General features: G+C 51.3%; 1 protein-coding gene across 3 annotated transcripts in view; it reads right to left on the bottom strand.

Annotated features, from left to right (window-relative positions):
* Nucleotides 1-17,507, bottom strand: part of Nos1 (nitric oxide synthase 1) — a 170,302-nt gene that overhangs the window by 77,215 nt on the left and 75,580 nt on the right. For all 3 annotated transcript variants that reach the window (XM_037198645.1, XM_028878816.2, XM_028878814.2), the window contains exon 2: nt 7,911-9,006. In XM_037198645.1, coding sequence (XP_037054540.1) covers nt 7,911-8,620 — 710 coding nt within the window. In that variant the 5' untranslated portion in view covers nt 8,621-9,006. The remainder of the gene's footprint in view (nt 1-7,910; nt 9,007-17,507) is intronic.

Here is a 17,507-nt window from a genome sequence, read left to right as displayed (position 1 = left end):
GAGCAGGAGATAGACATTTTTAGTATGGAGCCCAGGGAATGTCAGAGCTGAGCTATCTGATCTCCATGCACTCAGGACAAATTCGGGGGTAGACCCCCTGACCCACAGTCTGTAGGAGAGGGGCTGTGGAGGACCTGGTACCCCAGGGGTTCATTTGCATGGTGAGGGCTCCTGAAGCATCCTATGGGGTCTGTTCACAGTGGTACCCATGAAGCATCCACAGTGGGTGGGGACGGGCAAACCAGGTCTGACCCTTGGCTTTGTTTATTAAGCCAGGTGAATCTGGACATGGAACCAGCCCCAGTGTGTCCCTTGTCACATGAGGGCTAACGACAGCATGGGTAACGATGGAGCGAGAAGACCCTCCTGGCACAGGGCTGGGGAACCGGCTAGTGACTCTCCGACATTCTCCATCCTTTGTTCACAGCCTCATCAGATGGGACAGAGACTTCTAGTCCTTCAGGGTCTTGGTCACTGTCCAGGCTCTAGTCAGCCATGATGGCCATGCTTTCTGCCTGTACCATCAGGTGTGGTCACTAGTCACATATGGCCACTAGACACTTCCGAAGTACAGGTCTGCAGTCAATGTGGTTAGATTCCCATAATTCCCGGCCCCGATCTCCACTCTCCCCTCCTCTATGTGCCCTTATGCCCACCCCCAGCCGAGTGCTGCCTCTGCTCACCCTTCAAAGCCTATGGGACACCCACCTCTGCTGGGTACTACGTGAGGGCATGTGTGTACACTGCCCAGCGCACAATCAGCCCAAACAAGACACTAACTACAATGACGTTCCTGAACATCGAAGGAAGCTGCAGCTCAGAGAGATTGGGTCACTTGTCCAAGGGCACATATCCAGTGAGAGAAGTTTGCAAAGCTTCTTTTTTTATTTTTTCTCTTATACCTGGGCATCCTGGGGCACGGGGGTTACATAGTGGACCCCGGACGTGCATCTGGCTAAACCACATACTCATGAAGAGTTGTGAGCATTTTCTTAAAAAATTAAATTAAATAAATATTTGAGTGTATGAGAGAGAGATAGAGATAGATAGATAGATAGATAGATAGATAGATAGATAGATAGATAGAGGGGGGGAGAGAGATAGAGAGAGAGAGAGAGAGAGAGAGAGAGAAAGAGAGAGAGAGAGAGAGAATATCACAGCATGTGTGTGGAGGTCAGAGGAAAACTTACAGGAGTCTATTCTCCCATAGCCTGGGGATCAAACTCTGGTCAACAAGGCAGCAAGCACCTTTACCCTCACTGCCGACTTGCTGGACCCAGAACTTTAAATTAGGTGCTAGACACGCCCCATCAATGAAGTGACTCCATCCACTGGGTAAATGCAGGCTTGGTCTTGGTTTTTTATTATTTCCCCCAGGGGTGGGGTGGGGATACTAGGACCCCAAGAGACGTAGGTTGTCTCTTGACTTCTGGCAAGGGTGGATGGATGACTTTATTTGGTCATCACTCATGGGTCCAGGGCCGGCCTGCCCAGCTGCTTCAAATTGCCTTGATGTAGTTGGAACTGTCTGGGCCTCAGCTGTGGAGGTGTGGAGCCAGAGACCTCCTTGTAGTGGGCTCGGTCCCAGGCCTTGAGGGTTGGTAAAGCTTCCTGTCTCATCCCGTGGCACACCTCATGATGTGACAAAGATATCCATGGACACTGTGCTGAGATGCGCCCTAGCCACGCTCCACGTCAGTATCCTAGCTCCATGTCAGTATCCTGAACCTGGCGGTCTTCAGCACAGGGTATTTGGGAATCTCTCACAGACCGCACGGACAGGTAGCCTAGTCTGACTCCTCAGGAAGCTCAAATGGCTGACCACCGGCCAAGCCTGGGGACCTGGCAAGGAAGAGGTGTGTCAGGCCTGTGTGCCAGGCCCCGGGAAGGTAGAGGCAGTTACCAGACGATGCGGCTATTGCGGAGCAGCTGGCCTTGGCAGAAAGCCTGCTCCAGCTTTCCATGGATGTGTTTGGCTAACTCGTTCCCATCCTCCTTGCCCTGTGCTAGCTTTTCATTGCTACCTGGTTGACCTGGTCTCAGACGCTGGGGGCTGAGTTAATACAAAGACCCCATGTTTATGGAGGTGGGATATGGCAGCCTTGGCCAAGTTTCCCCTTGGCTTCAGCAGGGTGCTGTCACCCTGATGGGGAGGTCTTGTTAAACAAATTCAGAGGTTTTTCTATTTTGAGACAGGCCCAGGCTGGCTTTAAATTTGCTGTGTAGTCAAGGATGACCTTGAACTTCTGAGCCACCTGCTCTAACCCCCGAGTGATAGGATTACAGTGTAGGTCATCACACCTGGTTTACGAGATACGGAGCTGAAGCAAGGACTCTGCGCATGCTAGGAAAATACTCTACACCCTCAGTCATTCTTTTTATTTTTCCAGCCTTACTATGTTGCCCGGGCTGGCCTCAAACTTGCCACCCTTGGGCCTCAGCTCTCCTAGGTCTTGAGATTACAGGGTAGGCTGTAAAGTTTGCTTTTAAGACCAGGAACCCTACAGGGGATGCTGAAGATGGGAAAGAGAGGTGGGGCGCTGAGGCTCAGTCATCACGATGACTCGAATTACTGATACCCTCAAGATGGGCAGGACCCTTGAGCCTAAACCTGCAAGAGTAGGTAAGTAAAGAAATTGGGGGGTAATAGGCTGGGTTTGGATGTCGGAGGACAGGAGAGTTCCTATGCATTGACGCAACATCCGTCCTGTCCTACCTGGGCATGGAGTGTGTGAACAGCCAGCCTGACTGGATACACAGCACAGGTGCTCTCAGTATCCTTCCGGGCTACGTTTCTGAAGAACAGTGATGTCTGGGAGGCGGCTCAGTGAGTACAGCACCTTAGTGCAAGCGTGAGGACCTCAGTGCAAGCCTGAGGACCTTAGTGCAAGCCTGAGGACCTCAGTGTAAGCATTAGGATCTTAGTACAAGCCTGAGGACCCCAGTGTAAGCATTAGGACCTTAGTGCAAGCCTGAGGACCTCAGTGTAAGCATTAGGACCTTAGTGCAAGCCTGAGGACCTTAGTGCAAGCCTGAGGACCTTAGTGCAAGTATAAGGACCTCTATGCAAATGTGAGGACCTTTGTGCAAGTGTGAGAACCTTTGTGCAAGTCTGAGGACCTTTGTGCAAGTCTGAGGACCTGAGTTTGATCCTCAGTGCTCACATAGAAAGCTCCTCCCACTGTTCACCCTGCATCCCTGGGAGCCTTCCTTTACCTTTTTGAACCTTTCATGCTGGTCCCTGCCTCAGGATCTCTGTTCCCACCCTACCTTCTTGTCAGGCTGCCCTCCCTCATCCCCAGCTTTCACATGACTGGCACCTCTGTCTTCCCCCACCTAACATCCTCCTCACTCCTGAGCAACTTCCCCCCAAATCTCTGGCCTACTTCCTCCCTGGCATGAGTCACTGGGAGAGATGACGGCAGACGTCTATTTGTCTATTCTTCATGTCTCTGATGTGACTCGGGGAGGGGAGAGCTCCCTCAGCAAGTCTCCAGCTCTGAGAGCAGAACCAGGAGGGGCAAGACCGTGCTTGCTCAAAACTTCACTGGGCGGAAGGCGGCGAGAAGCCCGCTGGGGACAGGTCAGTTTTGGGGAGGTAAGACACGTGAGTGAGTTCTTCCACAGCTCGTTCAGGATGAAGGGCCGAGTGTCCAAGTGACAAGACAGAAAGGGGACAAGGCAGGGAAGGACAGATTGGGGAAGACATGTGTGTCTGATGAGGGGAAGAAGGGAAGTCGCTCTGGGTTGTGGCGGAGGAATTTGCGGGAGAGCTTTTGCAGTCCTGTTCAGAGCTCTGTGTGCGACGTGCACCCACCCAGGCAGCCTGGAGCCAGCCCAGCTGAGGGTCACTCCGAGGTCACACATGCTCACACACACATGCACATGCAGGTGTAAGCATGAGGACCTGCGTGTAAGCATGAGGACCTTCATGCCTGTGCCTGTGCATGCATGTGTGAGCATGTGTGTGCACATGTGTATGTGAAGGTCACTGGGAACTCTCCAATAAAGCAGGACCGGCTGGTCAGCAAACTGTGCAGGAATCAGGCTGTCTCCCTCTCTCTAGCACTTTTGATGTGGATGCCTGAGATCTGAGCCCAGGTCCTCATGTTTGTGTGGCAAGCTTTTTCCCTACTGAGCATCTCCTCTGCCCCCTCTTGGGCCCCTTGGTAAGCAAACACTAATGAACTACATAAAAACAGGCCAGTCACCTTGCCCTGCTACAGGAAGAAAAGGACCCGGGATCCCGGCTCTTCCATGATGATGGCTGGAAGGTTGGGAAACCCGCAGAACCCATCAGAGAGGATCTTCCGTAACTCAGGAGGCCCTCCTCCTCATCTTGAAGGATGACAAACCTTGGTCATCTTGCCCTACATTAGTTACCCCAAGCCAGAGCAACTTCAAGGTCTCAGTTTCCCTTCCAGACTCAGATGAAATGTTCTGACAGCTTCAGACACCCAGTGGCCGGTAGCCAAATGCACTGTGGCAACAAGGCCATCCATCTATGAGGCCACAGAGGTCAAGAGCACAGCCTCGGGCCCGAGTCTGGTTTGGTGGCCTGCTAGCTGTGTGGCCCGGGATCAACGACAGAACCTCTTTGAACCCAGCTTAATTCATCATGGAAATGGGACACTTTTAAGAAGGAAACGGGATTGACAGAGAGATGTTAGTATGGGACCAGCCTCCCTGGGAGTGATCAGCAGAGATGGGTATACAACACGATCCTCCAACCCAGGCTTACCGCAGAGTGGGTGCCCTGTGTATTGCCGACACCGCCCCCCCAGACACTTGAGAGGCATGTAGGTTACACGCAAGGCTGTGTGACCCTGGCTAAGTGGCTTCGGCTCTCTGATCCTCAGTTTGCTCACTTAGAAAACCAGGCTGAAGCTGTGTGTCCTACTTCTCTGGCAACATTTACATGACCTCTGAAGAGGTATGTAGGGACTGACCGAGGGCCTCGCAAAAGTGAACAGGGGGGCAGGTTTTCTGATCATAGGGCTGGGATGACCGGCTGTTCCAGATGGATGCTGGCCCAGGGACCTTGGCCTCCTTAGAACCCTGCCTCAGGGCAGCAAGCTGAGCAACCTTGATATCCCCTGACACTTTTTAAAGTGACCGCTCTCAAATACAGAAGGTACCGGAAGTCTGTGTTTGCGGACTCCTGGGACCACTTGGCTCCTGGGGTGAGGGGATTTGGCTGTCATTCATAGGAGTGACATATCACCTTTGGTCCCCACTAACCCCAGTGATGGAGCAGAAAGCTAAGTCCACTCATAGCAGGAATGAAGGGCAGCAGAACCAAGACAGGGAACACCCTGTACTAGCAAGTGGCTGATGCTCCGGGTAGCCTCAGGAGTCACTGGCTGATGGGCGTGCCCTGGATGTGGGATCTGGGTAATGTACCCCATTGTCTCCCAAGTGGCTCAGTGTGGTAACCATTCATCCAGCCTCCAAGTTGCCAGTGACAATCCTCAGCCCCAAACGGCATCTGGTCAGGGAGGTCAACGGGAGTATAAGATATTCCCCATAGCTGTGTGCACCAAGGGTCCCTGATGGTCTCAGGGATGCCAGTGTGAGACTGACCCCAAGGGCAATGTGACACTGACTCTGGCATTTGATTTCAGCCCCCAGGAGGTGGTGTGACAGTAGGTTGGGGGGACATTCTGGGCTGTTGCTCTCTGCGTTCAGGGGTGTTCCTTACATTGTAGAGGTGGTACCATGTGGGGACAGAGGGACATGCCATGCCAAGGATAAGTTCCGCCCAAGGAGCCAGGCCCTCGATAAGCACAGGACCTTCCATGTAGATGGAAAGCAGGCAGAAGTTCCTGGGCTCTGCTGCACCATGCCGATGGCTTTGATCTTCTGTGTGTGAGTCCACAGAAACCGGGAGTGACCAAGCGAAGCCAGGCTGACCTGCTGTCTCATTGAAAATCGCTCATTTCAGAAAACGGTATCACAAACCCTGACACCACTGTGGCCCTTGGGATACCAAGATGACACATCTATGTCCTTCTGTATCTGATGCTCCTGTGTGTGTAACAACAGCTCTGGGTCCAGGCACACACCTTTGACCTGCCGGCTGAGGTCCCATTGTCGATGGCTGGCTCTCTCTTTAGGAGACTGACACCGTCCTTTGTATCACAGTTAGGACATGAAGTGTCTGAAAATGTCGAGTAGGGGCGGGCTCTATCAACCCTCTGCTAGCTTCCGGCTAGTAAGGTGGTCTTGGGTACGACATGAGCATAAGCCACCAAGCTAGGGGAACGGGTGTCGTTAAGAAATGTCACCCGTTCCCTAGAACCTGTTCCTCGGAGTGGCTTCCCAGGGCAGCTTTTCTCTGAACCTTCCTGGGCAGCTTTCTCTTAAACCTCAGCTTATCTATGACTTTTGGCTAAGACACTCGGCATGTGCAAGGTAGATCTAGGCAGCCAGAGGGAGGACCACAATGGGAGAGAGATTGTACGGAGCCACCCCCAAGTCAGAAAAATGGGTCCAGGGGCAGTGTCCTATGTCACACTGGCTATGCCTCCTTGGAGAAAGAAAGGCAGGCAATGGTTTCTACGGAACGGAGTATGGAGTTTTGTTTACAGTCCTCTTTTTGCTCCGTAACTACCCCAGAACCCCATGTTCTGGAAGGCAGCCATGCTCATCACTTATACACACCACTAGTGTTATACCAAGAACTTTATATTCTAGGTGCCACCTTTGTGTCCCTTCAAGTGTCACCTGAGGGACAGGGTCAAATTAACCACATGACGGGCAGGGAGTACCCACCCAGTACTCACTGTGGGTCTTCCGGGGGAGGACCCACATCATATGGAGTTTGGGAGTGCAAGCCTGCCTGAAATAGAACCCAAGGGGTCCTTCTATCCACAGCCTCTGGCCCAGCGGCAAATCCAAGTCAAATGTATGAAACATGGATACATCTGATGGTCAGCGGCCATTGGCCAGGGACTCCACCACACCAGCTAAGACAGAGTCTCATGGAAAACTCCCTGAACTTGTCTTCTGCTGAGGAACAGGGTTAGTTGACTAGGACCAGCTTGTGTCATGCGCACAACAGAGACAACTCCGGAGCCCAGGCGTACCGCACGGCTTCAGTGAGTGTCGCGGACGTGTGCAGGGTTTGAATTCTGAGTGGCCCCATCCCCGTCTTGGCAGCATGGAGCAGGGCTACTGGGTTTGATGGCGGAAGAGGCATAGGGAATTCCCTAATTGCGGGACACACAACTCTCTGACTGCCAGGGCCAGCTGTTCTTTCCTCCCTCAGATGGAGCTGGCAACACCCACGGTTCTGCCGGACCCCTTTCACCAGAGACTCCCAAAGCAGTGGTTTGCTGAACAAGAGGGGTCATTCCCAGTACTTTAGGGTCCCCCAGGGTCCAAGACTGGAAGACTGTGGTTTAGGGTGTTGAACTAATTCTGCGGTCTTTCCCTTTCCTCGAAAACCTCCCTTGTCCTTAGCTAGCTACGGAGAAGATAAAGCAGAGTGGGTTTGAGAATTCAGCTCTCCCCTGCTCTCCTTCCCAGGATCATGGCATGAGCTACCTGCCCAGTGAGCTGTGCGCACGTGCCTCTCAATCCCTGGTCAGTATCAACAAAGCCATTTCCTTTTTTCTCAACCCCACCCTTGACACATCCTTCCCACATCCCACCTTATGGGACTTCGGGAGCATTCACGGGACAAACACGTGAAGACACAATTCCCTGGACCACGGTTATTAATGACTCCGCGCTTCACGGCACGAGCGGCGTCTTCAAATGGATGTCTGCTCACCTCGCATGACTAGGATTTCCAGGGAGAGATGAAGGGTGGCCCAGCCATGTGGGTGGGCAGGCTGGCTCCTGGGTTGCCAGGTGGAGCCTCCACATGCACACCTCCACACACGCACACACTTCGTGTAGCTTACCTGTCCACCTGGACTCCTGTGTCTTTCGTCTCTGCTTTGGCTGGTCCCCCTCTGCTGACTGCTTTGCCTCCGCTATTGAGGAGGCTCAGCACAGGCTCTATCTCTTTGAGCAGTTCATCATGATCTCCACTGTCCTGGAGACTGGCCTTGGTACTTTTCATTGTAGGGTCAATGGCCAGGCCATTAGCTTGGGAGACTGAGCCAGCTTCCTGTCCATTGCCTTGGGCATGCTGAGGCCCATTACCCGGACCTGCGACCCTGCCTACTGCTAATGGCTGGTCTTTGCTGGCTGACGGTTGGTGGGACAGATCGACGGCTTTGGTGGGGGGACCCAGGGGCTGGGTCACCCGGATGGTCTTGGGGGTTCCATCCCCCGTGAAGGTGGTCTCCAGGTGTGTAGTGAAGCCCTCAGGGCCCCTCAGAATGAGGACCACATGGGTCTCAGAGGCAATGCCTCTGAGTACCTCCAGGGCGCTGTCATAGCTAAGGTCCACCAGGGGCCGGCCATTGACGGCGAGAATGATGTCTCCGGCTTGGATAAGGCCGCTCTGCTCCGCGGCACCTCCTCGAATCAGATCTGAGATGATCACGGGTGGCTTGCTGACCCGTTCCTTCACCAGGAAGCCCAGACCCCCGACTTTGCGTTTGAAGAGACGGACAGAAATGACATTGGGTTGGATCTGCTGAACCCCAAATGTGTGTTCTTCCATGGTGTCTGTGTCCTTTGGAAGACCTCCAGGCTAAGATGACTCTTGCAGGAGACCTGAGCTACTCCGGAAAAAGGAGCTGGTTACAGAATTTCAGTCGCCTCTGTCTTTGACGTCAACTTGGCGTCACCGGCTCATTGCCATTCAGCCTTGGGTGGCATGATTTCATGTGTCCCCACCTCCTTCCTTGTTCTCTAAGGAAGCCAATGTCGACCAGGCAGACGTCAGGAGCGGTGAAGGGCTGTGTCCCCAAGCAACAGGTCAGGAGGACTGGGGGCTTGCTGCGTCTTATGGCCGCGTCTAAAGTGACACACAAGCATGGGGACTAGTCTCTGGGCATCTTGGTCACCAGCTTGTCAACTGCAGATGTGATGTAGGGGTTCCTGGATCTGATGAGTAGAAAAAGAAGAGAGCAGGTGAGGAGAGAGTGGAGCAGGGCACCCCATACCTCAGAACTAGGATGGGAAACACTGAGTCACGGATGCCTGGGGGTGCTGAAGCTGGCCTTCCTCGGGTGGACACCCACCTTCGCCAGTTAGCAGTGGCTACCTGGCTTTATCCCTGCCATCAAAGCCCTCAGGGACCAAACAGTCTCCCCGGGGACACCACAGCCAAGACGGCCAGGCAACCCTAGAGACCCAAGGGTAAGAATTCTCAACCTTTTATCTTTCCCAGCATGGGAGCCACGGCTCTGACTTGTCACACTGTCCTCGGAGCCCTGGGTTTTGCAAACAGTTCCCCTTCACAGCTCAGAAGCTCCTCCGGCACCAATCTTTGGGCTCCCCACTCTGGAACCTCCTCTCCAACCTCCACCTCCACCATCACCAAGAACAAAACCCACTGGATAGATACAGAGGCCGCATTAAGTGGTACCATGGACAGAGGATTCCAACTGAACCCCCGCCCCCTCCTCCGAAGCCGGTTCACTCATTATTATATCGTTTCAGTTTCAAAAACAGACACTTCGCCATGTTACGAAGACTTCCAACACAAAGAGCTAGGTCCACACAAAGCTCTGGAGTACATTTGTTCCCCACATACCACATGAAAAACCCCAGTGAGGGAATATGAGGAAGACAGACTGTGGCCCTCTGGGCTTAGTAATGGCACATAACACGCTCAATCAATATCCACTGACGGGAGACTAACATGGGAGTTTTCTGAATGCATCTATTCTCAACAGTTATTTTTTCCTCCTTTGATGTCCACAGAAACCCATCCCTAGACCTGGAGCCCCAACTTGAAAGAAGCCTCAGTGCCTGGTCCAAGGTCACACAGAGCGGTCGGCCGAGGGACAGACCAGCTTCCCTTTCAAGCCTGAACTTCGAAACTTACCCGATAATTACTTCCGATACCTATGTTCACAGCTCCATATTTAAATTCTCTAAAACGCTGTCCGTTTTCAAAGCATCAGTTGTCCCAGGGTAGGGACTTGGGGTGATGCTTACAGTGCCAAAGGCCAGCAGGGGCCAAGCTGGAGTGTGGTGGTAGCTCGGATCAGACAAGTGCAAACGAGCTGTGTGTATGGGAAGCTGTGGGCTGTGACAGGTGATCTGTTAGTGGTGGGCTGGGTGGGGATGGGGGGGGGAGGACAAGGCAATCCTTTCATCCATTTCTCTCCTCCCCTCCAAGCCCCGGTTCTACCCATATCCCTAGACTCTTCTTTCCAGCATCCTCGCCATGCCTTAGCACAAGGAGGGCCACCCATCTGCCAGCGTGACGAGCAAACCCAAACCTTGCTTCCTTTTGCTTTTAGCACCTTCCCAGGGCCACCCCAGGGCTGAGCCAGCAGACATAAGAGATGACTACAGAGGTCCCCCCCACGCCTTTCAGAGGAGGTCCCCCTCCCCCCTCCAGGGCCCCTTGAAGGAGGCTGGTTAGTGTTTTTTGCAGCTTGCATTACGTAACCCCACCAGCCGCTCTGTGTGGGCTGGGGAGTAACGAATCCCTGGCCCAGCCCGGGCTGCTTTCTCCATCTGGCGCGGCTCTGTGTGTGTGTTTCTCTCTGTGTATTCATGCATCGCCCTCACGCTGTGGCATTTCTCTGCTGTGTGTGGCCCTGGTGTCAGTAGCCTGAGTATGTTTTAGCATCTTGCTGCCTAGGCTCTGGTGTGCAGGGTAAAGCACCCAGGATGGCCATGCTCTTCCTTGTCTAGAAGGACAGGTTCTCTCTCTTGCTTCCTTAGCTCTCCATAAGTGCTCCATCTTCTGGGGACCAAACTCCAGCCAAAGGTGGAGACAGCTGGGGCTCTAGAGCTTTCTCCGGGGTCCACATTTGGCTCTGGGCTCCATTCTTTAATGGGAGAAGGGTCTGGAAGGAGAGGCAAGGACTCTAAGCTCACTTATTACAAATGCTGGCTTAGGCCAGACCTTAGTGAAGGACAGAGTGTGGACCTGGCCTTTGGTGTGCCTTGATTAAAACGAAACCAACCAGAAACAAAGCGTGTCATGGTGTCGCCCATCGTCAGCCATGCTCAGCTTGCCCTCTGTCTCTGCAATCTTCTAGAAACAGGTGGGGCTCTTGGCAGGTGCCTGGTAAACTAGGATCCATCCTTTCCTCCTTCCCTCCCTCCCTCCCTTTCTTCATGTGGTACAGGGAATGGAATCCAGGGCTTCATGTATATACTAGACTATATCCCTTCTTAAGTTTTATTTTGAGACAGGGTCTGCTGAAGTTGTCCAGGCTGAACTTGAACTCTCTTGGTAGTCCAGGCGGCCATGCTCCTGCCTCAGTAGCTGGGATTACAGGCCTGAGCTGCTAGTCCCAGCACCTGTCACAGTCTTGACCCCACAGTGACCTTGCTTTTTTTTTCTTCTATCTAGAAGAGCCATTCCATCTGCCATCGTGTCTTGTTCGTAGCCTGAGCAGAGTCAAGTTCACCTGTCCCTCTTTTGCAGGTAGACCCATGAAACTTCGTAGGGACGCTTATGTGTCGAAAACATCCAGGTCCCCCGAGTCTCTGCGGCCTGGCTCTGTCTGTGTTTCTGAGCGGGCTTCCTGTTTGCCCTGACCCTCATTTCTCTTATCTGTAAAATGGTTTCTTAGTAGCAGCCACCCGGCTGATTAACCCCGGGAATTCAACAGGCACAGAAAACACAGGGACAGCCATGCCACGGAGAGGAACGTCGCTCAGACAAACCCGTCTCTGGTTATTATTATATAACACGGTGATTTGGATTTCCTGGATTTTAATCAGTATGGTTTGGTATTTTGTCTTTTGATCCCCCTCAATCACAGTCCTTTTGTGACATCTCTAAGGGCACTGAGGGCTCTCACCTGGTCCCTTCGGGAGCGTCATCTACAGGGATGTGGGGGGGGACGGAGGGAGGGAGAGAGAGAGAGAGAGAGAAGCTAGGCTGAATGGTCCCGCCAAGTTGCTGCCACTTTTGGGAGCTGGGATTCTAAACAAATCTCTCTCTCTCTCTCTCTCTCTCTCTCTCTCTCTCTCTCTCTCTCTCACACACACACACACACACACACACACACACACACACACACACACACGCAAGCACGCACATACACGGTCCGTACCATGGAAACCACACTTGGACATGAACCTCTGCTGGGAACTTCACTCATTCCGGGTGTGTTTATTTCCTTTACCTTGCTGTGAGGAAATAAGGGGGTGACTGCCAGGGAGGAGGAAGCAGCCCAAACAGGGCGTGTCTGATGTCGCCTCCTTCTTGTGTGACCTTGGGCAGGCAGTGCCTCACCCTGGGTCTCATTTCCACAAGGGGAGGAATGGGGATGGTTGGGAGTTCTTGGCCAGGAAGGGTGCCAAGCCCTCTGCGGGGATTCGATTCGATCTTTTTACAGCCAGCATAGGAATAAAGAACCGTTCTCCTCCTTGTCTTGAGGGTGGATGAGGGCCACAGATCTGAACTCTCCTTGCTATTCTTCTGGTTTTGTCTTGTTCTAGAAGGTTAAGCTTTATGAAGTCTTTCCTGTTCGGCTAAGTTATCAACAGGCTCTTAGGAAGATGAGAGGGAAGGGGGAGACTCCAGAGAAGTTTAATAGTCAGGGTTAGATCTAGTCCGAATGCCAATTTCAGACATGATGGCGCCTCCATCTCTCCCCAAAGCACGCCCTCCACTGTGGCCTCACATTTCAGCCCTGTGCTGCTCAAGGTCATGCCCAGAGGCTCTCCTCATGCACGCATAGGATGAATGTAAACTGTTCTTCGTTTGTTATGTTTGTTGTGGTTTTCCTATTGACACACTTTCCATTTCTAGACCAGGATGAAGATGAGCCATTGAGAGCCTAGTAGAGCTTTCTCATTGAAAAACAAGGAACAGAGAAGTCTGGAGACTTACGGGAGCACGCTCAGTGTTGTGAACTCAAGTGGAAACATGGGTATCTGAAATTCCCAGAAAGAAGGGGGTCTGGGTGAGATGGAAGAGAGAAAACCCTTGCCTGTGGTAAAGCGACTACAGGCTGAAGGACTCAACTTTTGAGACTATAAAGAGTTAGAATGTTGCAGACTACAGGCTGAAGGACTTGAACTTTGAGACTACAAAGAGTTAGAATGTTGCAGATCAGAGCCTGATCCTCTCTGGCTAATTCTGGTGCCCTTGGAAGTTGCCTTTTGCGCACCCCTGTGTTGGGCCCAATGTCCTTGTGACTATCAAAACTTTAGAAAGGATTCTTAGCCAGCCACTAGCTCCACCAAAGCTAAAGATGTCGTCGTATGTTACACAGCAGAATCTCCCAGGCTTTGTTATGACCCTCCACTCCCGCCCCAGTAAGAACTCCGGCAAACCCTTCCAGAGTCTTCTACTCTGTAGCTAATGAAATCTCATGTAGCCACTTTCAGGAATTTAGGGAAACCTGAATCTCTGTCCCCAAGCCGTGGTGGTCACTCAAATTTGGCTCCAAAATAAACTCTCGTACTCCCTTTGAGGTGAGAATTGTGGATTTTTGCATTAACCATCATATCCGATGGTGGTGAGGCACACGGTCCGAGGTGGCAGCCCCTCACTGTATGTTGGCTGGGCTTCCTTCACTGTGGTTCTGGAAAAATCCAAGTACACCTTGTGCTTCAAGGACTTGTATGAGAAAGAGATCGCAAGACGTATCAATTTTTTTTTTCTGAGTTAGGCTTTTTTTTAAAAACTATGTTAGCCCAGGCTGGCTTTGAACTCATGACCCCATTGACGACAGCTTCCCAGGGGCTAACATTACCACATTGTATATAAATTTAAAATAATGTTTCCATCTAAAAATGATACTATTACGGATCTATTAGGCTAAATAGAATTATGGAAATCAGTTTTCCTTTGTTGGCTATTATTTATTTATTTATTTACTTATCTATTTATTTATTACATATATTTTTGTGATGCCGAGGATGGCACACGCGGGCCAGACAGGTGCTGTCCCACTCAGCTGCAATCCTCTCTCTCCCTTTAACTAAGCTTTCTTTCAGTGTGATTACCACAAAGCTGGACAGTTTGTCACGGCTCTTACCACACTGTCCTCAGACACTGTGGGTCCAACTGTGACTCTGAGGCCAGTGGGCTGGCTGGCCCAGCAAGTAAAAGCACTTGTCACCGAGCCTGATGATCTGAGTTCAATCCCCACAATCCACACAATGGGAGGAGAGGTCGACTCCTCCAGTTGTCCTCTGCCCTCCACATGTGCCCGTGGCAAGCATGCCCACCCAATGAATAAAGAAACGTTAGTTACGTTCCTAGACTCTCACCTCCCTCTTGTCCCCTAGGAATCTACTGGAGACTTAGCTGGGCATGGGTATGGGAGGGAATGATGGAGGAGAGAAAACCTATTGATACACGGGAGAGGTGAGAAATGGGTGTGTCTAGGACTAATATTCTAGTTCCCGGAGCGCTTCCCTCTGGGCATCAGATGAAATCTAACATCTATATGCAAGGAGTGTGTTTTGGAGAACAAGATGGGCATCTACAGATCGGAACAGAGCCATCCTATTCCCTGTCAGGTGAGGAAAATGCATGCAGGGTAAATTCTGTACATGTACACACAGTGATCAATCTGGAAGGGAGAGGTATCCATGCATGCATCTTCCCAAGGCCCTGCAAGTCAGAAGTTGGTGGGCACACCCTCGTCACCAAACACCTTCCCTCAACCTGGAATGTCAGATTACTTAGGTTCTAAGCACAGATGTATTTATATTTTAAACGAACAGTATGAAAGAAAACAAAACCTAGCCTGTTTGCAGTCTGCACAGCCACGAGGTCACCCTCAGAGCCACAGCCTTGTGGCAGTCTCTCTCTCTCTGATCTTATTTAAAAACACATTTCAAGTTCCCAACTCTTAAAGTACACAACAAGACACAGCCTCCCCCCCCATACGAACAAAAGACAACAAGCTGTGCCCCCTTTAAACAATACCCCAACAACCAACTTCCGTAGTCTTTAATTTGCAGCCTTTTAAGATCCAAGTTGAAGCCATCTCTCCCACGCCAGCAAGCCAGAGCCCCAGGCCTGCCACGCCCCCACAAGTCAGCAGGGTGTGCTGACATCCTGTGCCTTGGGGATCCCAGAGATGAGTCTCTGGGCCCTGTTGTGAATCACGCAAGCAAACTGTGGAACCCCCCTTCGGGGCTGCAACCTTCTGAAAATGACTTTGACTTTCTCAGACTGAATCCACAGCTGGGCAGGAAGAGTTTGAGCTCAGAGTCAGGAAGGAGGAGAATTGTAGAATCCTGATCCCCGAGGCTGGGGAATCTAGCGGGGGGATGGGCCCTCTCTTACTCTGTTGCGTGGTACAGACTCTGTTAATATTTGACAATATTGGCTCTCAATTTAAAATGCACATGCCTTTGGTGTGGCTATTGAGAATTTGGACTTTCTCCTTCAGATAAACAATAGAAAACATTAATAAACACACACACAGGTAGACATGCACATGTGAACACACACATGTTCATGAATACACATTTCATACATACCTTCATACATACACATGTCTAAGGACTCACCAATCCGTCAAGGAAAAGTAACCTCGCAGTGTGGTGTCTGTGTCATTTTGGGTAGGTGCTAAGCTGGGGTGGGGCTAGTCTGTAAGGATCCATCAGGCTAACCCTCAGATAACCCTGCTGCTGAAGAGACACAGTAGCCAACAATCCTCTAAAGCTCGGCCTGCCTACCCGCAGATCACCGCAGCTCCCTGACCTCATCAGAAATGTTTCTGTGTGCCGCGGATGTGCTAAGTGCAGAAATTCAAAACTGGTCAAGGAGCAGAGGGTGAGGGTCTGTCGAGTGCTCAGCCACAAAGGGGACATGTAGGTCACTCCCCATCCTGCCAAAGCTCAGGGAACATCACAGAAGAGGTGTGGAAGGAGTGTGAGAACCAGAGGCCAGGGACACTGGAGTGAAACAGTGTCTTCTGCGTATGGCTGGATGGCTGCATCCACAAACTCACGGCAGCGGTGGCTGCCTGCACAAGACCAAGCCAGTCAACATGGAATTGGGGCTGTCTGTACAACTGTCAAGCCAGGTACAGCCTGGAATTGGAAGAGGTTCACGAGACCCACTCCTAACTGAGCCGCAACTGACACTGAATGGCTTCCGGGTCAGGAAGAGTCAGTTTTCTTTAAGGGTGTGGCTCCTGACAGGTTGACCATGCTCCAGGACCGGACCTGACATCCAGGAGTATGTGGGTAGTACAAGTCAGAGTGGATGAGCTGAGAGAGAGAGAGAGAGAGAGAGAGAGAGAGAACAAGAAGTTGGGGGTGGGTAGGGAGGTGAGGTGGATCTGGGAGGAGTTAGGATGATCAAAATACATTGTATAAAGTTCTCGAAGAATAATGTACTTTTTAAAAAGTCAATGAGGAATGACCTTTGAGATACATTACTCTGCTGGGTGGTGGTGGTGATGGTGCACACCTTTATTCCCAGCACAGGCAGAGCCAGGTGGATCTCTATGATTTCAAGGCCCACCTGGTCTGCAGAGTGAGCTTCAGGACAGTCAGGGTACAAAGAGAAACCCTGTCTTGAAAGTAAATAAATGAACAAAAAAAGATAGATTACTCCATTTAATGTGGACCATACTAACATATTTACTTATATATCCAATTTGCCTGTCCACATTTTCACGTGAGCTTGGAGAAACCAAATATTTCTGGACACATACCCAGGCCCTTGTCATCAGTGGCTGTTTCTCAGAAAGGAGGGATTTGGGTATAAAAGGGAACCTTACTTTTTGGATATTCTTTCCCACTTGATTATTGATAACTGCTTTGGTTATTTTTTAATATCACTTTTCCCAAACAGGACAAGGTCTTGGAAGCCAGGCTGTCTCTACTCAGCTTCGCAATGGTGGGGAAGTTACTCAACCTCTCTGAGTCTGCGTCACCGTCTGTAAAATAGAGTTGATGGCAGTGCAGGTGTCTGTGTGGATGGAGTGAGATAAGAGTTATTAGGGTCTATTTTTTTAAATGTTCCATGGACTAGGGGACGCATCCAGTAAAAGGCCCCTGTACTTCCTTGTAGCCAATTCTGACTATTGAGTATTCATCTTTAAACTAAGCATCTTTGGTATCTGGTAGATAGATACGTGTTGCTCCGGGCACTTTGTACTGTGGATACGTGGACTGATCCTGAGTCCCAGGAGAGTGAGTGTCTGTTCCCAGACCACCAGCTCCTCCTTGGAATGTAGAAAGAGCAGAATGGAGAATGTTGGGATGTTGAGCCTGAGAGACACAGGCAGAGACATTCAACCCCCCCAAACTCAGTAGTGAGCCAGCCCTGTGAGGAAGGTCTGGAGATGTCACTGTCTACCACCCTGAGAGAGCTACAGGGCTCTGTCCCCATGCTGGAAGTCATGAGGGGAGTCACAGATCTTTCATCTTGGCTTGGCTTCCCAAACTCAATCACCAGAGCTAGCTCAGCCACCTGTATGCTACTACATCCA

The sequence above is a fragment of the Peromyscus leucopus genome, chromosome 23 (genome assembly GCF_004664715.2).
Source record: "Peromyscus leucopus breed LL Stock chromosome 23, UCI_PerLeu_2.1, whole genome shotgun sequence".
NCBI classification, from domain to species: domain Eukaryota; kingdom Metazoa; phylum Chordata; class Mammalia; order Rodentia; family Cricetidae; genus Peromyscus; species Peromyscus leucopus.
This window is presented reverse-complemented; position numbering and strand designations above follow the sequence as displayed.